Here is a 26,003-nt window from a genome sequence, read left to right as displayed (position 1 = left end):
TAAATAATTATTTATTATTGCACACGCATCAAATGTGCTTTAACTACTAGTATAAAAGAAGAGGAGGGGGTTTACAAACATTATTTGTCATTTTATGAACTTTCATTTTTATCCTTATAACAACTATTTTTATTTAACTACCTAAACATATATTTATAGCTAGCTGTATCGAAACATGTTTTGCTTCAACTATTCACTATTCAACATAATTAATTCTAAACATTATAGCTATCAATATAACAATTATTATGTGAATGAAATTTAAGAGATTAGATTTTACTTTAACAATGAAAAATGCATTTACCATAAATATTATGTATTTTTCTATTGCACACCTGTGTGCAAAGCACCAGTATATACTGTATAATGCTTATTGATGTTACCACTTGTTAAGTTTTAATACATTATTCTTTTTAGTTTATGTCAAAATAATGGTTATTATTTTTAGTTAAATTTATTAACCGAGCAAAATGTACCGCATTTCAGACATTTTACACATGTAAAAGAAAAAAAAGACATACTCTCCAACATCATGTTAAATTTCAATTCTTTATATGGTAAAATAGTTTTGGTACTTAAATTTTGAAGTCTATATCATCTCAATTCTACCTACATTTGAATCCTCAACTTAAAGCTTTAAAAGCTGAATGCTCTTCTTTCAGTTTCTATGTCTCATGGTTTTCTGTGGACTGTGTCTTCCAATGAAAAATAAATAAATAACATGGGCACTGGGCATTCTTCCTCAAATTAATCTCCAAGGTCAAATCCATATTGTCAGACAAGAATTAATACAAGGAAATTAGACCATGACCCATGTGTTGTTGACACTTCCTTATTTGTTAATAATACTTGTTGGCCCGTAAATTTTGCGATTATAGGCCTTTCGAGCTTCTCAGTTGTCTTTACAATAGGGAAAAGCTCAGAAAATTTGTCACTCCACAGCTTAAAGTCCATCACTAAGTAAATTGTATGCTTAATTAAAATCTACTCACTACTGCAAAATCATGAAAACCAGATTTTTTATCAAATGAAAAAAAAAAAACAATGCAACCTGATATATTGAATTAATGCAACTAATCATTCATGAGAATACAAAGTGATGATCAAATATTGACTAGTACTAATGCATAGCCGATTAGCCTCAAAATTCAAAAGGATATCATGCAAACTTTAGTAAAAGCAAGAGAACAAAAAAGGGCTTTTATTGCCATGGATAAAAATTTGTCTCACAGTTGGCAAAAAAATACAAGAGTTGATATTGCAAACTATTTGATCACAATTCTACGAGGGATAACGGAAAAAGACACAATAAATGAGACAAATTTTGGTAAAGTACACAAAAAAAAAAAAAAAAAGCAGCATCGGGAAATTTAATGAAGTATAGGAAATTTCAGAATCATGGGAATACAGAAATAGAACCTCTAGGAAGAATGTGAAATACCTGGTGCACTGTATGGGGGTTTTTTTTACCATAAATCAAAAGACGTAGCCCTATTTTATAAAAAGTACATTAAATTAACAGATTGCTAGAAATTGTCCAGCACGATTGGATTTACATCACTATTCTAATGAAAGGTTAAATATGCATTAGAAATTAAGATCTATAATTCAATAGATACAATAGATCTAAAAAAATACAAGAATTTTTAAATTTGATACATAGTTGTATCTCCCGTTTGTGCATGTTGTAATCACCAGATTTGCTAATAAACTGTTTTAATCTTCAATAATGATGATAATATCTGTCGAAATAGATCCAAGAACCAAAAAATTTTAGATCTAATAACAAAATTAAAAAAAATTTAAAAAACACAAAAATCTCCATAGGAACCCCTGTGAGAATAGAAATTCTCGCTAGGAATCTCTAGAGAAAAAGAAAATTCTTACCAAGAAAACTTAGGAGAGATTTTATTAATAAAATAAAATAAAATAAAATTCACGAGAGAGAGACCACGAAGCCTCTGAGAAGAGAAGAAGAAGTAAAGAATAATCAGAGAAGAAAAAAGGTAGAGAAGAAAATAAAATGTTTACAAGATGTAGCATAACCAAGACAATTTTCAAATTCGGCACAGTTCGGGAAATACACACTAACATACAAAAATCATCTTTAAAGTGGACGTGTTTTAAGAAACTGGACTCAAAATCTTGTAGCTCTCATGACAAATCATTTTCAAAATCACTCAACCAGGATTCGAAAGTCACTTGAGTGACCACAAAATTTACAAGAGAGGTAAATATATCAAGCCTACTCAAGATTTTTCCGTATAGATATGTTCATTAATTTATTAAGTGGCAAAAAAATGTGATAATTCTCAAATCTTGCAATATGCTACTTTGAATTAAATTAGCAAACATTAGTCTAATTTACAGTACAATAATTTGTGTGATATGTCCACCATTTTGTTTTCTCTTAACAAGGATCAATAGTGATTTTTGATAACTCAAACGCATGATCTCTAGGGAAATGGGGCAGGGACGGTCATCAGTATGACCGTCCCTGAGCAGTTAATGGCCATGATTTGGTCAAAAAAATTTGTGCGGTCCAGATAACAAGTTGTGCATCGATTTTCACACCGTGTGTGGGGCTCGCAAAATTTTATACTAAAATTACACGTTGTGCAAACAAAGTTACGTCGTGTATAACCAAAGTTACGCGCTGTTGAAAATGGCCAAAACCGTTGGGGACGGTTGCATCTGCAACCGTCCATGCCCCTTGTCCGATCTCTAGACGGTTATAGGTAAAGTATCTTATCAATTAAGCTGCACTTTCACTATCAATGTAACGTGTTCACTTGAAAACATTAGAGGCATAGTATTTAAAAAACTTTTGCTTTAAAAATCTTTACGGGCATAGTAGTTAACAAGCATTTAATTTGTCCATAGTTTTTAGGTGTGTAACGCATTCAGAAATGCATTCCACACTTGAATGGAGGGAAAGCCACCGTAAATATGTAATCGAATCCCCAGTCGCTTATGCAAAAAAAAAAAAAAAAAAAGGTCTTCCCATACATATGATATCAGCTTAGTACTACATATCTAAAAACAAACATTTACATGTCCAATTTCTCTGGTTTTTTGGCAAAAGAAATGATAAGATTATTAAAGAAGCCTTTGCCCATGCGGAGTAGCTTTGCTGCATTCTTCGCAAACCTGTGGCATATGTCAGGTATAATAGCTTCTCCAAAATGACTTGCGAGGGTGGGTTCGTAAACTACTCTAATGAATGATGCCACATACGCTGCTCTAACATGTTCATCGCAGTATACTTGGGAATGGGATCGTAACTGGTAATCATCATCAATGGAGAAGCCAGCATCATGACGGAGCTTAAAAGTCTCCAGGTACAAAATTTCAAAAGAACCTTCCTCCTCAATTATGTACCTTATTTCTTCTACTGAAGAAGTATAGTTTGGAAGATTGAAACTATCCATTCTTTCTTCCTCCAGATGTCCCTGCAGATATGCCAATCATCAATTCAATTCAAATTATTTGAAGCGCCAGACTTGGAAATTAGCCAGTTTGTTAAAACGTCAAGTCTAGCATAAAATGCACAGTTTTTTTTCCCTTAATTTCAATATGAATATATTATTACTTGTGTTTTTAGTTCATACTTCATATAGAAAAGTTGCCAAAAAATTAAATAATGAACGATTTCTTCCTTTCCAATACTTTTTTTTTACCAAAAAGGGGAAAAAATACCTGACAAATTAAATCCCACTATATTTCTAACTTTCAACAAATTAATTTGGTGGAGGCTAGACGAAACTCAAGGAAAGAATTATCTTAAATGTATTGAAGTTGTGTGATAACAAGCATCTAGAGATGACAATGAAAACAGATGTAATAGGGTGGGGAAGTGGCTAATAGGGTGGGACGAGGTGGAGGACATTTTTCTCCTCCTGTTTTAAATGAGGTAGGGGACGGGAAGGATACCCCCTACCTATCTGCCACCCCATCCCCTACTACTAAAATAAAGTTTAAAAAAATAAATATTTGTATATAGTTTTACACATATATACATATACACATTATAATTACATATCAATTATTTATATATGCGTGCGCGCGCTCGTGCATGTGTATTATAAATTAAGAATAAAAAAATCATAATTTATATGATAAAATATTGATATGGCTATCTTCAATTTCCTTAAAATTTTTTACATATTGTAAGTAATTTACCTAAAAATAGGAAACAAATATGATGGTTATAAGTTTAGATTTGCCATTAAAAGTAAAGAGATGAATTAAAAAGATCAAAATAATTTTTAATCTCGATTTCACATTGAATATTTTACTAAGAATCTATAAAAGAGTGATTTATAAGGTTTTGATATTATATATGTAGACAAATAATGTCAAAATAAAAAATATAATTAGCCAACTGGGAGGGAGAAAATTCTTAAATTGTGATGAAAAAAAAAAGTTATTCTACAAAGGGGGTAATTTTTGAAGTTGGTTCCGGACTTGTGATCTTCGCATTTGTGAAATGCGAGTTCAGATACCTCGCATTTCACAAATGCGAGGTAAGTGTTTCCAGAAAAAAAGAAAAATAAGATCGCATTCTCCAAATGCGAGCTTATTAAGTGCTAGGGAGAATTTTTATAAGCTAGTCAGATGCAGCCAGTAATGTGCAGTAGTTCTTCTTAGTTCTTACATAGTCTCAAACATACAAGTTAATCACGTGCCATCACAACTGAAGTTCTTCTTAATCTTGTTGTGTACATCCTTCCTGTTTTTCTGTATGGCCCTTGACGTCCAAAGCAGTCCAGGGAGATGGTCAGTTGTTCAGAGACGTAAAATCTCATTCAATTTTATTTTCTGTTCAAATTGCAGTATTATCATAGTTGCAGTTGCAGTATCATCATTGTTGCAAAGTATCCTTGTATCTAGATTCATGTTCTTGGAAATAATCTTAAGATGGTAAATAGTGAAGAAAATAGGCTCCAGTTTCATCACTCGCTTGGACATGGCTGCAGAAAATAGAGGGTCAGACAGAGCAGCCTTGACTTGGGTGATTAGGTGTAGAATTGCATATGGCACTGCCAGTGGTATAGAGTATGTTTATTCCCTTGGATCGAGCAGTAGCCATGGAAACATCAAGTCATCCAACATCTTCCTCAAGCAGTACTATGATGCCTGCGTTTCTGAGTATTGCATAACAAGATTGGTTTCCCCCATTCCGACTTCAGACCTGATTGGTTACAAAGCAACTGAGGTGGTTGATTCCCGCAAGGTCTCCCAGAAGGCTGATGTCCATAGTTTTGGTGTCTTACTTTTGGAATTATTAACTGGTAAACAACCTAGAAACGCCCTTCAGGAAGAAGAAATCGTCCTCCCTAGATGGGTGAAATCAGTGGCTAAGGAAAGGTGGACTATTGAAGTCTTTGATCCTGAGCTTCTCAGGCATCAGAACTTCGAAGAGCAAATGGTTCAGCTGTTAAATCTTGCAATTTCTTGCACTTCTTGGATTCTTGTGGATACCTTGAGATTGAATGAAAATCATGAACGATTTTTGCTACAAGAGAAAGGAAAAGGATAAAAGGGATTAATTCAAAGACCTGAGATAACCAGTGAAGACTGTAAGAAGGGTGTAAAAAATGCATGGACTCCTCGGGGAAGAGTCTGCCGTAGAAAGAGCCAGGCATTGCGGCTATCAGGCACGATCCTATTTTGCGTCCGTTTTCTTTCTCAAGTTTGCGGTAGAAGCTTGGCAGCGACTTGAAAACCGAATTGAAATCATTTTGGAAAAGATCATTCAGAAAAATCTGAATGGTGGGAGGTTCGAATGCATTCTTCTTTTCCTGGCCAACTTTGTCGACACTTTGTATAATGTTCCAAACTGTTAAAACTGTGTTTGGGCCAGAAGCGCATCCCAAATCCGCAACTTTAAGGCACTTGTTGATGTTGGGTAAGTTGGCGCGCAACAATTCTCGTAAGCATTGTTCAAGGGCAGGTTTCACCTTGGTGAGAACCGAATTCTAGATACACCACTCCAAAAAACAAATGTTAAGGAGGAAAAAAAGATATACTATTATAGAGATCAACGTGTCATAGCATGAGTTAGTACTACTCTGTGTGTGTGTGTGTGTTAAAGAGATAGAGACAGAGAGACAGACAGATTTGGTAGGGTGAATTCTTTGCGTAGCTTGTGTCGCCTTCGCCTCCATTCATACGCAGTACTTAACCGAATACGCGCAATGACGGAGCTAGGATTTTTTCTTTTGGGGGGGGGGAATTTTTTCGAACAAAATTACCTTAATATTCAAAATAATTTTCATTTATTTAAATATATGACATCTTATAATATCAAATATTAACTTTAATTATAAAGATATGTCTATTTCATAAATATGTAACAGAGTCATAACTAAAATTAAGACAAGAAATAATCTTTGATTAAATATCTTATAACATCACAAACCACTTAAGTTGCACATTATGAGAAGATGCTCCAATATGTCACTTGTACAAAAAAAGAAAATATAACTATGCAATATAAATATAACTATTTTCAATTAAAAAAAGATAAAAGTTATGTTAGCATACCTTGAAATTTCATTCTCTTTTATTAAAAGTAAATTGAGATTTACGTTCTTTTATAGAACTAAATTCATGTATAATTGAATCAATGCTAAATTTTCGAACAACTTTCTTTTTTATGTACATTGTTAGACAATTATTCAAGAAATTATCTTTTATCTTGTATTGGAGATTTTTTTTGATTATCTTCATAATTGAAAATGTCTATTCTATAGATTATAGAACGGAGCCAGGATTTTTTCCTTGGGAGGGGGGCCAAAATTTTTCTAAACAAAATTATCTTAATATGTTATATTCAAAATAATTTTCAACTATTTAAATATATGACATCTTAAAATATCAAATATTAATTTTAATTATAAAGGTATGTCTATTTCATAAATATGCAGCATAGTCATAACAAAAATCAGGATAAGAAATAACTTTTTATTAAATATCTTATAACATCACAAATTACCCAAATTGTACATTATGAGAAAATGCTCCAATATGTCACTTGTGCAAAAATAAAAATATAACTATGCAATATAAATATAACTATTTTCAATTAATAAAAGATAAAAGTTATGTTAGCATATCTTGAATTTCAACCTCTTTTCTTAAAAGTAAACTGAGTTTTACGTTCTTTCATAGAACTAAATTCATCTATAATTGAATCAGTACTAAATTTTTGAACAACTTCCTTTTTTTTATGTACATTGTTAGACAATCATTCAAGAAATTATCTTTTATCTTGTTTTGGATCTTTATTTTGATTATATTCATAATTGAAAATACCCGTTCTATAGTTGCAATTGACATAGGAAGAGTGAGAATAAATATAATCAATCTATCAACAACAAGATAGATCACTCAATTTCTTGTCTTCACCAAGCCTTCAAGTAATTATTTGTATATTTGTATATGGGTCAACAAGAGTATAGTTCACTAATTTTAATTTTTTTTATCAATTAGGCTAAGTTGTATATTTGTATATGGACCAATAAAGTAATTATTTTTGTTTTAGCCCATTGATAATTATGAATTGAGTCTTTTATTATAATATATCAAATTGGGTCAATTTACTATGGATTACCAAATTATATGTTTAATTTTTTGAATGTTAAATAATTAGCACGATAAAAAATAAATAACTTTTTTTGAAGAAAAAATTAAATCAAAGGTGACTAATTCATACGCACATACAGATATATATATATATATATGTATAAACTCTCATAATATAAATTAAAATTATAAAAAATTAGGAATGCCAACTTTATCTTATACATATATTTACATATTATGAATTAAAATTTTTAAAACTTAGGGGCCATGGCACCGCTCAGCCTCCCTTGGCTCTGTCATTGCCGAATCGGGACGGCTGAAGAAAGTGTCGGTTAATGATTGATGGTACAAAGAAGTTTCGGACTTAAATAGCGGAAATTTCTTAAATCCGTGTACTAACTGGCTACATATGTGTGTAAAGTGCATTTGAATTGACAGAAAATCTGTCGACTGGTCAAACAGAAAGCCACGGCCATTGGGAACGAGACACAAAGGAAATGATAGGCATATTGCAGAAAAGTTATATTTATTATTCACTCCGTTCTATTGAAAGTATCATATTTTTTATTTTAAAATATTTCAAAATATTTGTCATTTTACTAAAATCAAAGTTACTTTTAATCTCTTTTTATTAATGTTAACCTCACCTTTATTTATATTTCATACTAAATTCAAATTTGAATCTTGAATTTTCGAAGGTTTTTGAAAACAAATCCTCTAACACTGCTATTGACAGGTGTTGAGTGTAATAATAAATACTTACTTAAAAAAATATTAATTTTATATATAATGGTGAGTAGGATTGAATCCATAGGGATTGGGGATAATTTGTTTCTTTTAGAGTACATAGTATGGGGGATTTTTATAAAAATGAGAATAATTAAACAACTCAAACAAAAAGACCTAACTGATAATTTATTAAAATTGAAACAATAATAAATAAACTCTAGCCAAGAAATAACTTTGGAAATAGTTCATTCAATTGATCATGGATGTAACAATAATTTCATTTATTTACTGACAAATAAGTTATAACTGCCAAACAAGCGATGACAGTCAACTTTTCCTTATTGTATTGGTAATTAAGGTATAACTATTAACAACTGCCCTAATCAAAAAATAACCCTAGGTACAACCTTAGAGTTTAATTTTCCAATTGTCTTAAGAATTAAAAAATCCTTATTCTAACCAAATAACACGCTACAATGGTTATTTTAAATTAACCCATATGTTCCCCTAACACAAATTCAATCATGCCAATTACCACTAGTTTAAAGCAATTAAATAATTACGAATTTAATTACTCTAATTGATATGAGGTTATTAGATTAATTTAAATACCAGGCCCTTGATATTCAAATAACATAATAATCATAAGAAATTAAATTAGAAAACATACGAATACCAATAAATAAAAGAAATAAATGAAAACAATTAAATCTCACAATTATAGATGAACCAAATCCTTTATTATCCCTTGACTAGCAAAAGAAATTAGCCGCTCATCGTTGGGAAAAATCTCAATGCAAAATTATGGTGAATCTCGATGGACATGCGGCCACCAAAAACTAAGAACTAAAGTCTATCGTTTCCTTCTCTTTTGAAGCAAAGAGTCATGACCCCTCCCTCCCCCAGTCCCCCAAAATTCTTTTCTTTCGGAAGTACTACTCAAGCGAGAAAACCAGCCGTCTCAATTCCTACATTTTCTCCTAGTTTGTAGCATGCTAAAATGAAGTAAACTCCCAAGTGGAAAAGGAAGCTTCAAACGATAATTTTCATTATTTTCTAACTAAATCCTATAACTAATAAAGATATCTCCTAAATTTTCAGTCAAAATTTGCTCAAAGTTTGACACGAACTACGAAACCTTTGCGCGCATGAAAAATCCCGAGCTTCTCGGACTTGACAACAGATATTGACCGCGTCCACATCAAACTAGTTCAAAATATTCTGGAAGATTGTCCCTTTAACCACTTTTTCTCCACTTCCCTGTAACTAGTACCAAATATCAAATATAAATAGAATATATCAATTAATACAATATTTGACTAAAATCAAGAAAAAAATAATTATAAATTTAATAAGAAAAATGCAACCTATCAACTATCAATCCTCTATTTTTAAAATGTTGGAATTTCAAAATGCAACAAACATTTAACACCTCTTCAATGACTAAATAGAAAAAAATGTGTTTTGTCCATGCAAAGCATGACACGTAACATCCAAGCTAAAGTGAATACGTGTTAGTAGCAGATAGGTCACGTGCAGGAGAATGAGGAATGGGGCCGAGCTAATAAAATAATTAAAACTAAAAAGGAAAGTGCAAATGTCAAAGGAAGTGGGGGCATGATGATAAATGCAGCCTGGACAAAGCAGGGTCCGGGGACGTAAATGAAAGGACTGAAGTGCAATTTTTTTGGGGCCAGTATTTGGTCGGTAATATATAGTGTGTTTGGATATCAAAATTATTTTAAATAATATTTTATTTACATCACAAATAATTTGAAATTTGTTTTTTTTGACAAGATTTCAAAGAGTTTGTAACAGTGGAAGTAATGCAACCAAATTATAACTCTAATCAACCCACAAATGGTATAAAAGGCTTGGATATATTGTTCACCAAGGACTGATTTGGCGTATGACAATATAAAGAAATAAAGTGTTCATTATACTTTGTCTTTTGCCTGTGGGGTCAAAATTTAGTATAGCAAAATTTATTTATTTTTTTAAAAAAAGTTACTAACATTATATACAGGCTATAATTGTACCCTATGAATTTTTTTTTTAAATGTTGCAAAATCAATTCATTATCAATTTTGTTAAATGCATATTTTTCAATGTAAGTAACTGAACCTCTTGAATTTTTTAAAATAATCTGCGAATCATCATCAACTTGATCTTCTACAGGTTTATTTTATAAAATTTATCTTTATCCTATTATAAATAAAAATCATAATAACTTAATTTCATATTATAAATAAAAAGTTTACCATCCACTTGAATAATTCTTGTTTTTGAAGACTTTGAAGTTTGAAAAAAAAAATTGATTTTCTCACTCCACTCAAAAAAGTTCACACCTTGTTTTTGGAAATTTTAGATGAATTTAATCTTGAACTAACTTTCATAGATAATTTGAAATAAATTCAAAATTATTGTGATAGTAAGAATTATGAATCTTCAATTTTTTTGGGGTCAATGTATATAGGAAATATAATTTGATAAAATATAGTGGGATCAAATAAGATGCAACTTTAAAATTTTTTAAATTTCGTAAACCTAAGAACTAATTTTTCAAAGTTAAGTGGGGTCAATTGACCCCACTTGCTTGTATGTGGCTCCGCCACTGTCTTCTGTTGCCCCTAACTAATTCCAAAACTTATATTTTTGGAATAACAAATATTTGTAGGTGTCGTAGAAGTGTTCATGTGTATCAACTATTATTGGTTAAAACTTAGAGGCAATGTCCAAAATTGTCACTAAATTATTTAAAATGGCACGATTTGATCACCCAATTTTTTTATGGCAAAAAAGGTCACTCAACTGAAAAAAAAGCGCTATTCAAATCATTTTGTCAATTTGTATAGGTAAATCGTCCGGTTTCTCCCTCTATTTATCCTTGTATCCAGAAAGACTACCAACACACACTGAAACTTCTCGTCCCACAGCACCAAAATGCCACCATTTTCACCATCTTCCTGGATTTTGACACCCTGCTCTCTAGTATAGTTCTTCTTAACAGTGCTCCTTGTGAAAGTGCTGAGGGCGGTCTTAACAGCTGCTTCTCATGAAAGAATCCATAAAGCATTTTAAGTGAATGCAACAAAAGTGAAGAAAGCAGAATTGGAAAGGAATAAAAAAGAATAATTGCAAAGAAAAAGAAATCTTTTTTTGGATTCATTTTTCTTTTCATGATTCATTGGCCATGGTCACCACCTCACCATCTTGACCAACATTCTCAAATTGTTTCCTCATATAAAAGATAAAACCCAAAGCAAATGTCGACTTTTTTTGTTTTAAAAATTTGCCTAAAGGGTATTGAGATCTGAGGAGATTACACGGGGAACTGAAAATGGAAGCCATCCAAGAAAAATATCTTTACCGTGTGTTTGTCCGTCTATGTTAAAGGGGGTGATGGGGAGAGAGAGAGAGAGAATTTGTTTGCTGAGAAACAGAGAAAGGATAAAGATTGAGGGAGTTAAAGAAAAAGAGGGAGAGACTAGAGATGAGGCGGCGACAAAATGACCCGACCAGGGATGAGTGAGGATTGAGGAGACAATTTTTCCCATGGGAGAATGTTGGTCCAACACAAGTAACAGTGTAACCGGATGGTTTACTGGTAGAAATTGACAAAATTATCTCAATGTCACTTTTTTCAGTTGAATGACTTTTTTGACCATAAAAAATGTTAGACGAGCAAATCATGCCATTTTGAATAATGTAGTAACTATTTTGACTATTCACTCAAAAATTTATTAATATTAGTAGAGCAAATGGCAACAAATATCACTAAACTTTTAAGTTCTACGTCTTTTGGTCATCAAATTATTTTTTTAGCAGAAAATGTCACTCAACTCTATAAAGGGTGTTTTTTTTTGTCCTTCCATCTAATTTTGGCGTAAATTCTTAAATTGTGATGAAAAAAAAAGGTTTTTCTACTAGAGGGATTGTTTTTGGGGCTGATTCTAGAAGTAGAATCTTCGCATTTATGAAATGTGAAGTCTTCGCATTTGATAAATGCAAGGTTCATGTTTTTGAAAAAAAAAATGATAAAGGTTTTAGGCTTAAAAAAAAAAAGAAGTGCCAAACGCTTGCATTTGCTAACTATCTTCCCGACTAAGCTCATCTTCAAAACCGCGGGCGGTTACTACCTCGGTTACTGATCAGACATTCAAATACAGTTCCTTTTTCCACACTTTGAACTAATACTCTCCAAATCAACATCCCATCTTTTAAACAAGATCATTTTACCCCTTTTAGTGCAAACTCACCTCGTTTACCTCGTGCGAGTTTTAAAAATAAAAAGTGCTATTCAACATATTGGATAGCTCTCTCTTAAACCCATGGTAAAACTAAATAATATCACTAATCTAACAAATACTAAATACCAACCCAATTAATATTTCGTAGTTAGAATTAGATTTTTAAGATATTTGAAGTAAGCCTTAGGACAACTAATTCTACGTCAACTACGCATCAACTACTGTTATTGTATATCTAGTACTCAATTTTTTTTTTCCGAAACGATAGAAATTTTATAACATGAAAAATTGTACACTTTTGGAGCAAAGGCTCCTATCTTTACAAGAGTGCATTTAGCACTACAAAGTGGCGTAGTTCCACTCCATATCACAAAAATTCAAAAGAGCAATTTTGCTCAAACTGTAGCATAAGCTATCAGTGTCTTCATTCAATCTTCCAAAAGAGCACATTCGAAACCATAGTGACATTTGCTGGACGTCCTCCATGATAGCTTCTATTGCTATAGTCCATGCTTTCCCATTTTGAAACTGTGCCAGCATGTTTTTGTTTTCAAACCGTATGTTGATTTTTCTCCATCCTTTCCTTGCTGCCTTGACCATGCATAATCTCACTGCCTCTGCCAGGTCTTGATCTTTGTTTCCTGATGGTCTCTCTCTTAGTGACCAGGCTGCTAACCCTTGGTTTGCAGCAGTCGAAGCTGTGATGCCAATGCCAAAGGAGTTGTATTGCTTCTGGTGCTGGATTGCGAGCTTCAGAGTTACAGCCTCAGAATCTGCCTGTTCCCCTTGTCCATTTCCATGTTGCCTTCTTGTTTCTGCTGTGCTCTTCCTCGGATTGTGTTGAACTGCATCCATGTGTTCTTTCCATTCCTTAGTTGCCTTTTCATTTACTTTTCCTGTTGTAAGGAGTTGAAGACTCTTGCATTTCTAGCTTTCCAAATCTGCCATAGCACATTAACTGTTAAGGCTATGTGATCTTCACCATCGTTCCTAGTTCTTGCATTCATCATCATGTTCCACCACTGTTTGAAGCATCCAGTTTGGTCTTGTAGTCCATCCTATTGTACCAATGCAAATTTCCATATTTCTTTTGCTTTCTTGCACTGCAATAGTACATGCTCAATGGTCTCCACGCTCTCTCCACACCCACAGCAAACCGGATCTCCTTTCCTTGTTCTGTTGAAAATTTGAGCCTTGACTGGTAGCCCATTGTTGATGCATTTCCACACAAATATTTTCATTTTGTGTTTAATAGGCGTCTTCCATAAAGCTTCCCATAGTTCCCTATTTGTTTGTTGATAGCTGCATCCCTCCTCTTTGCTTCTTTGTTTGTTAAAGCTTCCATATATCTAGTACTCAAAGTTTAGTAAAATTGTAGCTCTATTATCAATGAAGTTGTACAATGTCGTATGCGCATTACTTCTATCATTATTATTTGACTAGATAATATTGTACATCTTTGTCAAAGAAAAATGTTATTTTTAAACTAGATGCTAATATGATAATTAACTAATTCAATAACTTGCTCAGCAATAGGCATAATTAGATAGCATAGGAAGTGCTTGAATTTAAAAAGCATTTACAACAGGCACAAATCTAATTATGGGACCAGGTAATATTAGTGTTCTGTTAATGTGAAATTCAAGATCAATGGATAATAACCTAAATATTCATTCTCCGAAATTTTACAAAATAAAAAGCAAAACCCACACTCAAAAGAAAAACTAAAATGGTTTTCTTGAATATATATAAAAAAAAATAGAAATGCATGAGCATGAATTTATTAATATTCAAAAACTAACAAATGCGAGGTCTGAAGCATTTTTTTTTGGGATTTTGCAAGTCAGAAATTCAATGATAAATCACATCTGTGAAATGCGAACTCAGTGAGCTCGCATTTTGCAAATGCGAACATCACTTCACGGAATGCTATACTCAAAAAGCTGCATTTGTAGAAAAATTTTAAATTTCATTATAAAATTAGGAATTTCTGGGTTAAAGAGATGGAAAGCCATGCATGTGATGTCCACAAGCATTTTTGAAGAGTAAAAATGTCTCACAAATATTTGAAGGACAATTTGAGAAAGAAAAAAAATGTTTTGGGAATCAATATAGTTACATCAGATAATTAGGGACTTTAACTAAATTATATACAAGTCCCTAACCTATATTTAGTTTTCAAAACAAGAACAAAGGCACCCGGCCTTTACTTCATCCTTACCAGCATCTACTTATCAATAAAGAGATTCAAACCCACTAAAATAGTATTTTTTTCTGCCCACAAGAGTCAAATGGAATTGGTATTTAACTCATCTCTCTTACATATTATTCTCAATAAAGAACTCTCATAAAACCATCAATTTCTTTTCTTTAGTCACTCATATTCTAGATGAGAAGAAGAAGTAGAGAAAAGTTAGAGAAGAAAAGGGGTAGAGACGAATCGCTGAACAAAACAAGAACTCGGATCCTTAAGATAAGAACTCCTAGATCTGGAAGGATCGTAACGGTCCCCGTCAATAGATATTTTCATCCAAATATCGGGGTAGTGAGAGAAAAATGGTTCTATATAGTCACAGGCACTCTCAGCGTACTTCCTAGTCTCAGCATATTCCCGATCAATAAATCCAAATGCCAAATTAGACTAAGTAATGGAGAAATTGAACTCTTGACTCATTAGACGGAAGCGAATCACATTTGGGGTATCTACAATATACCCCGTAGGCAAGTTGAATTCAAAAGTGGAGTAAAACTCTCTAACTAGTTCAACAAAACAGGACAGAAAATGTCAATATAAGGTCGCCAACCAATAGCGGTAAACATCCGCTCAACCTTATACCCAGTGCACTCATGATAAGTTTGTCAAGACATTTGCAGGGATGATACGCCGCTCGGAGCACACAGCATATCGCTGTTTATCAGCGGCTTTAGTGAAGTTTAGATGAGCCCCAAAGTGAGAGGGTGTAGCAACATGGACACCTTTACCCCTATCTAGATGTGTTCAGACACCCAAGGAAGACGGTTGGTTGATAGGCTCATTAACAGGAATGGTGGGTTGAGGTGTAGTAGGTTGATATTTAGGAGTTCTAGACTTGGAAGTGGAATTTTACTTAACCATAGTCTCTACCAGTCAACCCAATCAACAAGAGAAACAGAATTTCTACCGAATATATGAAGCAAGTAATCCAGATGTGGCAACTATGTCCAATGCAACAATCAACTCAAAAAGCACAGTTTATTGCTCAATTTATCCACTCAAAGTCTTAGTAGATGTCCCAAGCAAATCAGTCACTCAATTAATAGGCAGATTACTCCCAACAATGTAATTTAATTCAACCAATTAATAATGCAACCACAGAATCCTCAATTTAGTCCAAAAATTGATTCCAGCAACTCAATACAATAATTTAGCAAAATGATTTTCAGTGAAGTCCAGAATGCAACTGCAAAAATTAATACTCCAGAGGTTTGCCAAGTGATTGAGACAAAGAGATACCGTCACACCGTTGACCGGCAACAATTCTTGGCGAAAAGTGAGCCGCAAAGAGAGGCGATGGTGACTGGAAGGGCGACTCCTAGGTGGTTACAGACTACGCGGATGTAGGAGGGAGAGGGGCGTTGAAATGCGACGAACGACTGGGGTTGATAGCGTTGGTGGAGGATGAGGCAGCTAATGAAGTGCGGCGACGACAGTGGTGGCGTGCAAGGGATGGTGGCGGAGTTCACGTTAGTCACTTGAAGTGCGACAGTGGTGGCGGTCAACTTGGGGGAGGGAGCGACAACGAAGAAACAGAGAGATGGACAGAGAGAGATAGCGAGCTCTAGCGACGGCGTGCGTCTATCGATTGAGCGGTGAAGCAGCGATGGATGTCTAGGTGGTGTTTGGGCTTCGGCCGAAAGGGAAAAAAAGGGAAATAGGGGAAGAAGAAAGAAAGAAAGAGAAAGAAAGAAAAAGAAAGGAAGAAAGAAAGAAAGAGGAGAAAAAGAAATAGGTGCGGCGATTTTTTTTATTTTAAATTTAAAATTAGAGATTTGAAATTTAAAATTTGAATTTAAACAAAAATGTAAAAAAAATTTCAATTTTTTAATTAATGAATTATATATATATATACATACCTTTCTCTCGAACACGACGTGGGCACGTTCTGGACGTAAGAACCCTTCTAATGAAGAGTTATTGAATTAAAAGCTACCACATGCTCGGTTGATACATGTGCGTTATAAGGGTGGAAACCCTTCTAATGGGGAGTTCGAGAATTGCTCATTACCACGTGCCCTGTTGACCCGGGCGCGTCATGTCAGTCAGTCCGCTCTAAGATCGAAGAAAGAGCTCTCCAGGTGATTTGACGCGGGCACGTCATGAGGATGCAAACCCTTCTGATGAAGCACCTGGGAATTGCACATTACCACACACCCCATTGACGCGAGAGTGTCACGTCGGAGGAACACCTACTAATCATCAAAAATGAAAAATTAAATCAAAAATTTGAGAAAACTTTTAGAAAACATATTGAAGCTATCAATTAGAACTGAACAAACAAGTAAAAAAATTAGGTTACCTCCTAATAATCGTCTTTCTTTAACGTGTTTCGCTAGACATAGTTAGTCGCCCTTAACATTCCTGAGACGGCTCTTTGAGGTGCAGCATCTCTCCCTCTTCCACTGGCAATCCTTCATAATAAAATTTAATACGGTGGCTGTTGACGACACATTTCTTCTCGATCTTTAAATTTTGTATTTCTACTACACCAAAGTGAAAAACATTAGTCACTATAAAAGGATCAATCCACCGAGAACACAGTTTACCTGGAAATAACTTAAGTCGCGATTGGTAGAGCAGAACCTTTTGGCCAACGACAAAAGTTTTTCTTGAGATCTGCTGATCATGAAAAGAAAAACTTTATTTTTCTCCATATAAATGGTCGCTCTTTAGCTTGTCTCTATTTGCTTTGGGCCAATCTGCAGGTAATTTGCCAGTTATTAGGTAACTAACTAAATCAGCATACTAAGGCAATTTAGAATTTAGCGAAAATAATTGTTCATCAGGGAATGTATTCCTCAATGGCACGTTCTCCTCTCCAACTGGTATGCAACTTAAATGGTCAGTTACCAAATTCTTCGAGTCTCTTTTATCCCTTATTTCCAGATCGAATTCTTGCAAGAGCAATATCCACCTTATTAGCCTCTATTTCACATTTTTCTTCATCATCGAGTATCTCAGAGTTGCATGATCAGAATGTACAACAACTTTAGTTCCTAATAAATATGACCTAAATTTCTCTAAAGCAAAGACAACTGCTAAAAGCTCCTTTTTTATGGTGGAGTAATTTAATTGAACTCAATTCAAAGCCCTTGATGCGTAGTAGATGGCATGGGTTGCTTTTCCTACTCTCTGTCCCAACACTGCTCCCACTGCATGATCACTGGCATCACACATGATCTCAAATGGGAGATTTCAATCAGGAGGTTAGATGATCGATGGCGATGTGAATAGCTCATTTAACTTGTCGAATGCTCTCTCACACTCGACATCGAAGTCAAAAGTCGCATCTTTTCGTAAGAGTTTGAACAGGGCAGATCCAATTTTCGAGAAATCCTTAATGAACTTTCGGTAAAAACCTGCATGTCTAAAAAAAGAATACATTTTTCGCACACTCGCGGGGTAAGGTAAAGCAAATAAAATGTCTATTTTAACCTGATCAACCTCAATACCCTTAGAAGATACTACATGACATAGAACTATCCCGTACTCAACTATAAAATGACATTTTTTTCAATTAAACACGAGATTAATTTCTATACATCTAAACAAGATCAATTTCAGATTATCTAGACAATTATCGAAACTATCACCATATACACTAAAGTCGTCCTTGAAAATTTTAATAATTTTTTCAACATATTCTTAAAAAGTGCTCACCATACATCTCTAAAATGTCGCAGGGGTATTGCACAATCCGAAAGGCATTCACCTGTATGTGAAAGTTCCAAACGGGCACGTGAAGGTGATCTTCTCTTGATTCTCTGGTACGATTGCAATTTGAAAATACCCTGAAAATTCGTCCAAAAATTAATAGTGAACTCGACAAGCTAACCGCTCAATCATTTGGTCAATAAAAGGAAGGGGAAAATGGTCATTTTTCGTGACATCGTTTAATTTTTGGTAGTTGATACATTGCCGCCATTCGGTGGGTTTGCGTACTGGCATAAGTTCACCCTTCTGATTGGCCTCCACTGTCATTCCTGTATCGGGCTACCTGTATCGGGCTCACCCACGGACTGTTTGATATTGCGTATGCGATTCCCACATCTAGCAATTTTAGTATTTCTTTTTTCACCATTTCCATCATGAGGGGATTGAGACTCCTTTGAACTTGCTTTACAAGTTTGGCATCCTTTTCGAGCCTTATTCGGTACATACACATAGAGGGACTGATCTCTTCAATGTCAGCGATGGTCCATCCTATTGCCTGCTTATACTCTCTAAGAACTCGGATTAACTTGTCTTCTTGGGTTTCCAACAGTCTCGCCAAGTTAATCACCGGAAGCGTTTCTTTCTCGCCCAAGTATGCATATTTCAAGTGTTTCGGTAAAGGTTTTAATTCAAGTATAGGTGCCTGCACCACAGACGATAGTACCTTTTGGTAAGATTCGGGTATAAAAATAGGTGTGAGCTCATACATTGTCGTCGTGGTTGGCAACGAGTGTAACACTCCAATCATACACTTCAGATTTTCACTCAATTCTACCTCATGAATTGTGTCTAACTCGAAGTGTTTGGTTAGAACAACTTCTAATTCATTCCTACCCACAAATTCAAATACTACCTGCACCGCAGGATCAATAACACTTACGAAAAAAATAGAGTTAAAATTAAAGTTCAAGAGGTATTTCATGGTTTCAAAAATATTGAAATGAACAATTTTTTCACCAAATTTTATGAACAAGATACCCTTATTAACATCAATTTTAGTCTGGATTGTGCTAAAAAGGGTGTACCTAACAACAAAGACGAGGGGTCGAGGGAATGATCATCATCTATGTCAAGTACATAAAAATTAGATGGGAATACCAATTCATTAATTTTAACCAACACATTCTTGGCCAACCCATCAGTATATTCATTTGTTCGGTCAGTTAATCGAATTATTATCTCAGTTTCTTTTAACGGACCAAGGTTCAAAGAAGTATAGATAGATTTAGGCATTACATTGATTGATACTCCTAAGTCCAACATGGCATTTCTAATCAAAATATTACCTATCCTACAGGGGATAGTCAACATACCTGGATCTCTACATTTCAGTGGGAGATTCTTCTATAGAATCGTTGACACATTCCCCCCCACAATGACTCTTTCATCTCCCCTCAATCTTCTTTGTTGACGCACAAATCTTTCAAAAATGTCACGTACTTTGGCACTTGTTTGATTGCATCTAGTAGGGGAATGTTGATCTCTACCTTGCGGAATACCTCCAAGATCTCTTTCTCCTTGTCTTGCTTTTTCGATTTCTCCAACCTGCTAGGAATGGGAGGCGAATTAGTTTTAACTTCAATGATTAGGTCAGGGAGTACCCCTGGATTTTTGCTGTTTCTATCCTCCTCCTCAAGCTCTTTCTCGATCTTTTCTTCATCCTTGTCCTTTGGAGTCACGAGTTCGGATCTCTGAATTTTCTTCCCGCTCGTTAAGGTCATTGCACTTACATTCTTTGAATTCAGTTCAAGTTGAGATGGCAATTTTTCGTGAACTTGGGATTCCAAACGGTTGATTGATATTGCCATCTGACTTATCTGAATCTGCATTGCTTGCATCTGATCCATTTGATTCCTTAAATTTTATAAGTCAGATTCTGTCTTTTGTTGAAATTGCATATTACTAACAATTAATTGTTTCATCATTTTTTCTAAAGACAGGCTTGAACTTGGAGGAGGTGGTGGCTGCCGAGGTTAGTATTGCTGTTGATATCTTTGCTGTCTATTCAGTGCAAAATTTGATTGTCTATTTCCTCCATAATTGAGGTTAGGGTGATCTCTCCAACTCGGATTATACGTGTTCGAATACGGATCATATGACTTTTTTGGCGCAGGCGCATGACCAACCATGTTTACTTGCTCTACACTTTCTTCTTAAATCATTGGATACATCTCTGTAGAATGGCCCATGGCAGTACAAATCCCACATACCTTGGCTTGTTGTGCATTTCCTACAGTCAATTGCCTAACAAAAGATGTTAACTCGAATAGTTGTTACAGGATAGAGGATGTTTCTATCTCATTTACTCTACGTATCAGGACATCTTCCCTTGTGCCGAACTGCTGCGAGCTCTCGGCTATCCCTTTAATCAACTCCCATACTTCTCGAGAAGTTTTGTTTACCAACGCCCTTCCACTTGCAGCATCAATAATACTCATGTCTCTAAAAAGTAGCCACTCGTAAAAGTACTGGATGAGCAATTGCTCGCTTATTTGGTGTTGAGGGTATTTGATGCATAACTTCTTGAATCTCTCCCAATAATCATAGAGCGACTCCCCTGGATGTTGTTTGATAGCGCATATCTCCTTCCTCAGACTTATAGCTCGAGACGCAAAAAAAAATTTTTAATAATTTTTTTTTAGCTGCTCCCAAGTGGTGATACTACCTGGAGGTAGGTAGTACAACTAGTCTTTTACTGAGTCCTTGAGAGAAAGGAAATGCGCTCATTTTTATTTGTTCTTCCGTAATTTCCGGAAGTTTCATACTGTTACAAATAATATCAAACTCTTGAAAGTGCTTATGAGACTCATCACCTGATAAATCATGAAAAGATGGTAAAAGATAAATTAGACCAGATTTTAACTCAAACAGGGTGTTATCATTTAAATTTGAAAAAGTAATGCATAAGCGCTGCTGATTTAAATTAGGAGCAGCCAGTTCCTTCAATGTTCATGCATTAGCCATAGTGATTTCTTCTCGATTCGGGTCACTCGAAATATCATCAAGCGAACTTGTTAATTCAACTTCTGGATAAAGTCTCTGAGATGCAGCACTAGATTGCTCTTCCCTGAGCTGTCTGGTCTCTTTTCGCTTTTGGCACGTGATCTTCTCTACTTCAGGATCAAAAATTAATTCACCCGTACGAGAAGAACGAGGCATAAACTAGAAAAATACTAGAAAATTAAAACGAGAATTAACTTAAAAAGAAACAAATTAACTAACGACAGTCCTTGACAACGGCGCCAAAAATTGACAGGTGTCGAGCTTGTGCAATAATAAATACCTGTTCAAATAAAGTATCGATTTTGTATACAGTGGTAAGCAGGGTCGAATCTACAGGAATTAGGGGTAATTCGTTTCTTCTAGAATTCAAGATATGGGGGATTTTATAAGAATTAACAATAAGCTATGCTACTCGAATATTGCAATTAAATAAAAATTATAAAAATTCAAATGTTATTGGACAAACTCTAGTCAAGAAGCAACTTCGGAATGGTTTTCCTAATTGATCATCAATGTAAGAATAATTTCACTTATAAACTGATAAATAAATTATAATTGTCAAACAAGCGATGACAATCAATTTCTCCTTAATTATCGATAGCCAAGGTACGACCGTTAGCTACTACCCTAATTACGAAATAACTCTAGGTACGACCGTAAAATTCAATTTCCCAATTGCCTTACGAATTAGAGAAATCTGTTCTAATTAAACAATACGCTACGAGGGTTGTTTCAAATTAGTCCGTATATTTCTCTGACACAAACCAATCATGCCAGTTTTCACTAGTTTAGAATAATTAAACAATTACAGATTTAATTACTCTAATTGGTTTTAGGTTATCGCATTAGTCTAAGATCTGGGCCCCGGATAATTGAATAATATGACAACCATAAAAATATAAAGTAGGAAATATACGAATACCAGAAAATAATAGGAAAAAGTAAATCAGTTTGATCTCACAATTTAAGTTGAACCAAGTCCTCCGTTGTTCATTGATTAGAAATAAAAGTTTAGTTCATCTCTATTGAGAGAATCCCATGCAAAATTGCTGAAGTAATTGTCGCGTACATCGTCTCTCAATTGAAATGAAAAATCCGCTGCAATAAGAATAAGGAAAGATTACAAAGTCAAAAGAATGACTAATGTTTCTTCCTTGGGATCAGTCATATGATGGAATCAGAAAATAGGAATTAGCCAAAAGCCAAAAGCTAGATTCCTCCTATTTTCTTATGGCGGCTGGCTCTCCAAAAGCTAAGTGGAGTCCTCATCTCAATTGACTTCTGTCTCCTATTCAGTCGCAGCCAACAAACTAGGAAATCTCCTAATTGGCAAGCTTCCTTTTTGTGCTAAACTACCTTTATCAATTCAAATCAAACAATCAACTAATGGAATGTTTGCGGCCCCATGTTGCACTTCCAATTGGCAGTTGGTGTTACGCACCTTTCTCGCATTTTCTGGACACGTTGAGACCTGACTTGACACTACTATGCCAAATAGCAATTGTAGTGAAAAATTTGCACCTTTTTACCACATTTTATTCCAACTCCCTGCGATCAATACAAATTTTTAAAAGTGAGTAGAATCCACCAATTAATACACATTTGGTAAGATAATAGGAGAGAATTAATTATAAAATAAATGACAAAATTGTGACCTATCACTTATGCCAAATAAAAGTCTTCCCATACACATGATATCAGCATGGTACTACATATCTATAAACAAACATTTACATGTCCGATTTCTCTAGTTTTTTGGCAAGAGAGATGAAAAGACTATTAAAGAAGCCTTTGCCCATGCGGAGAAGCTTTGCTGCATTCTTCGCAAACCTATGGAATATGTCAGGTATAATAGCTTCTCCAAAATGACTTGCGAGGATGGGTTCGTAAACTCTGTTTGTTTTAGATATCAACGTGTCATAGCATGAGTTAGTACTACTCTGTGTGTGTGTTAAGAGAGAGATAGAGAGACTGACTGACTTGGTAGGATGAATTCTTTGCGTAGCTTGTGTCACCTTCGCCCCTATTCATATGCAGTATTTGTTGGAGTTCCATTTCTGATCTCTAGTTCTTAATCGAATCGGGACTGCTGAAGAAAGTGTCGGCTAATGATTGATAGTAGAACGAAGTTTGGGACTTAAATAGCGGAATTTTCTTAAATCCGTGTACTAACTGACTACATACGGGTGTGAAGTGCATTTGAATTGACAGAAAATCTGTCAACTGGTCAAAGAGAAAGCCACTTCACACACATACGTAGCTAGTTAGTAGATGGATTAATGAAAGAGAAAGGCACAACCAATGAGAACGAGACACGAAGTAAATGGTATGCATAACACTGAAAAGTTGTATCACTTCTTCCATCCCATTAAAAGTGTAATAACTTCTATTTTGAAACATTCCAAAATGTTTGTCAAATTAAAGTCACTTTTGATTTTTTTTTTTCAATGTTGTCCTCATCTTTATTGATATTTTATACTAAATTCAAATTTAAAATTTGAATTTTTAAAGGTAATTATGGAAACAAATCCTTTAACAACACTATCAATCCACTATTATTAAAAAGTTGAAATCCTAAAATGCAACAAACATTTCGGAGAGAGTATAATTCAAAGAATTATATGTAAAACGTAGGCACAACATGTTTTGTCCGTGTGAAACATGACACATAACGTCCAAGCTGAAATGAAAACGTGTTAGTAGCGTAGAGCACTAATAGGTAGTGTTTTGAAACCTGAGTTGAACCGGCCGGTTCAACCGGTTAGATCGCGAACCAATCACGGCTCCAGTCCTAGCACCTTCCACATACATCATTTTCACACTTTTTTAGGGACATTTGAGGGGATGTTGCAGCAGCATTTTGGGAACTCAAAGACTACTTTTTCTTGATTCTCTGGCAACAAGGAACAACTAGAAATATAGGAGTAAAGACTTAGTTTTCTTGAACATATTTCTCTAGTTTTTTTAGTTAGCTTAGTCTTTCATTTTTCTTGGAGAATTCTTGGAGAACTCTTGATGTGCTCAATATTTTGAAGACAATGAAGATAATGGAAATTGAAAACTCTTGTTTCTTCAATTGAATGAGTAATTTTTTCACTCCTTCTTTCTTTATTGTTGGATTTATGTTTGGTTGCTGATAGGTTGCATTGTTGTTATTAATTTTGTGATTATTTCTCCTTTGATTTTAGCCAAATATTGTATTAATGGATAAATTCTACTCATATTTGATAATTTGTGCTAATTGTAGGAATATGACGAGAAAAGGAGTAAAAAGTGGTTTAATGAAAATTTTTAGCCAGTTCTTTGTGGGCTCGTTCAAATCCTACTGTCAAGTCTCAGAGACTCGAGATTTTACTACGAGTGGTAGTATCCCAGTTCGAATGGAAGTTCTTAGAAGCATGTTTCCTTATCTGAGATAATTGGTCTTTCTTTTTGTATTAAGAAACAAATAGGTTATCTTTTGTCAATTTAGGGAATCTCCTTTTCTTTGGAGAAAATTAGGAAGTATTAGTAGTTTAGGAAAGTAAGAGACGTGAGAACAAGGAAGTCTTCTTGTTTGCGTTGGCTTTAAAAAGTCATAGTTGTTTTGAGCGAAAGAGGTGATTAGTCTCAGCAGTCGGCACCAAGGAAGAACGAAGAGTTTTTCTCTTCGTCTTTTCTTTTCTATTGCTCCTTCTGTTGTCGAACCTCAGGCAACTTTCGTCAATGAAATTGCGTGAGTTATTTTCAATGGAAAGCAACTAATCCCTTTTTCTAGTCAAGGGTCAATTTGAAGATACGGTTTCAAATATCTATGAGATTGAATTATTTTTATTTATTTCTTTTATTCATTAGTATTCGTACGTCTTCTGTTTCAACTTCTTATGATTATTTTGTTATGTGAATGTCAAGGATTCGATACTTGAATTAATCTAGTAATCTACTGCCATATTAATCAATTAAATTCATAATTTTTTGATTGATTAATACTAGTGACAACTAGCGTGATTTGTCCCATGTTAGGGAAACATATAATCTAACTTCAATGAACCTTCATAGTATGTCTGTTAGTTAGGATTGAGCTTTTCTAATTTTTAATGCAATTGGAGAATTAAATCCTATGGTCATATCTAGAATTATTTTTTGGTTAGGAAAATAGTTAATGGTCGTACCTTGATTATCGATAAACTAAGAAAAAGTTGGCTATCAGAACTTGTTGATGGTTATAACCAATCTATTAATGAGTGATTAAATCAGAAAAAGTTGGCTATCAGAACTTGTTGATGGTTATAACCAATCTATTAATGAGTGATTAAATCATCCTTGCATCAATGATTAATTGTATGAATCGTATCTGAAAAATTGTACCTTTGATTATAGTCATATTTATTGTTGATTTAATTCTTATTTATTTCGTTAATTGTTTCTTTAATTGGTTAGTGAATTATTTCTAAATTGTCTAAAAATTCCCCTTACTTTAG

At 34.2% G+C, this 26,003-nt stretch overlaps 2 protein-coding genes and 1 non-coding gene across 3 annotated transcripts; 1 reads left to right on the top strand and 2 right to left on the bottom strand.

Annotated features, from left to right (window-relative positions):
• Positions 1 to 3,050: 3,050 nt before the first annotated feature.
• On the bottom strand, positions 3,051 to 5,260 carry LOC113782305 (probable caffeine synthase 3). The gene is made up of 2 exons (XM_027328194.1): positions 5,195 to 5,260; positions 3,051 to 3,452 (listed from the first exon to the last, which is right to left on the bottom strand). Exons 1-2 carry the CDS (start codon positions 5,258 to 5,260, stop codon positions 3,051 to 3,053), a joined length of 468 nt encoding a protein of 155 aa, XP_027183995.1.
• A 142-nt stretch (positions 5,261 to 5,402) lies between these two features.
• On the bottom strand, positions 5,403 to 23,598 carry LOC113782303 (monomethylxanthine methyltransferase 1-like). Its single transcript, XM_027328193.1, has 2 exons — positions 23,524 to 23,598; positions 5,403 to 5,981 (listed from the first exon to the last, which is right to left on the bottom strand). The coding sequence occupies exons 1-2, from the start codon at positions 23,596 to 23,598 to the stop codon at positions 5,403 to 5,405; spliced, it is 654 nt and encodes a 217-aa protein (XP_027183994.1).
• On the top strand, positions 21,031 to 21,137 carry LOC113748550. The gene has a single exon (XR_003464403.1). It is a non-coding gene; the product is annotated as a small nucleolar RNA R71 (small nucleolar RNA).
• Positions 23,599 to 26,003: the final 2,405 nt, after the last annotated feature.

This window comes from Coffea eugenioides, chromosome 9, assembly GCF_003713205.1.
Source record: "Coffea eugenioides isolate CCC68of chromosome 9, Ceug_1.0, whole genome shotgun sequence".
In the NCBI taxonomy this organism is placed as follows: Eukaryota; Viridiplantae; Streptophyta; class Magnoliopsida; order Gentianales; family Rubiaceae; genus Coffea; species Coffea eugenioides.
The sequence above is the reverse complement of the archived record's forward strand: the minus strand, read 5'-3'. Positions and strand labels throughout refer to the sequence as shown.

Excerpts from the sequence above, each read along its gene's own strand:
- LOC113782305 (XM_027328194.1), bottom strand. The coding sequence starts at position 5,260 with ATGGACATCAGCCTTCTGGGAGACCTTGCGGGAATCAACCACCTCAGT. Across the intron at positions 3,453-5,194 it reads GTTGCTTTGTAACCAATCAG|GGACATCTGGAGGAAGAAAG; the intron begins GTCTGAAGTCGG and ends GCATATCTGCAG.
- LOC113782303 (XM_027328193.1), bottom strand. The coding sequence starts at position 23,598 with ATGGAACTCCAACAAATACTGCATATGAATAGGGGCGAAGGTGACACA. Across the intron at positions 5,982-23,523 it reads CAAAGAATTCATCCTACCAA|AATTCGGTTCTCACCAAGGT; the intron begins GTCAGTCAGTCT and ends TGGTGTATCTAG.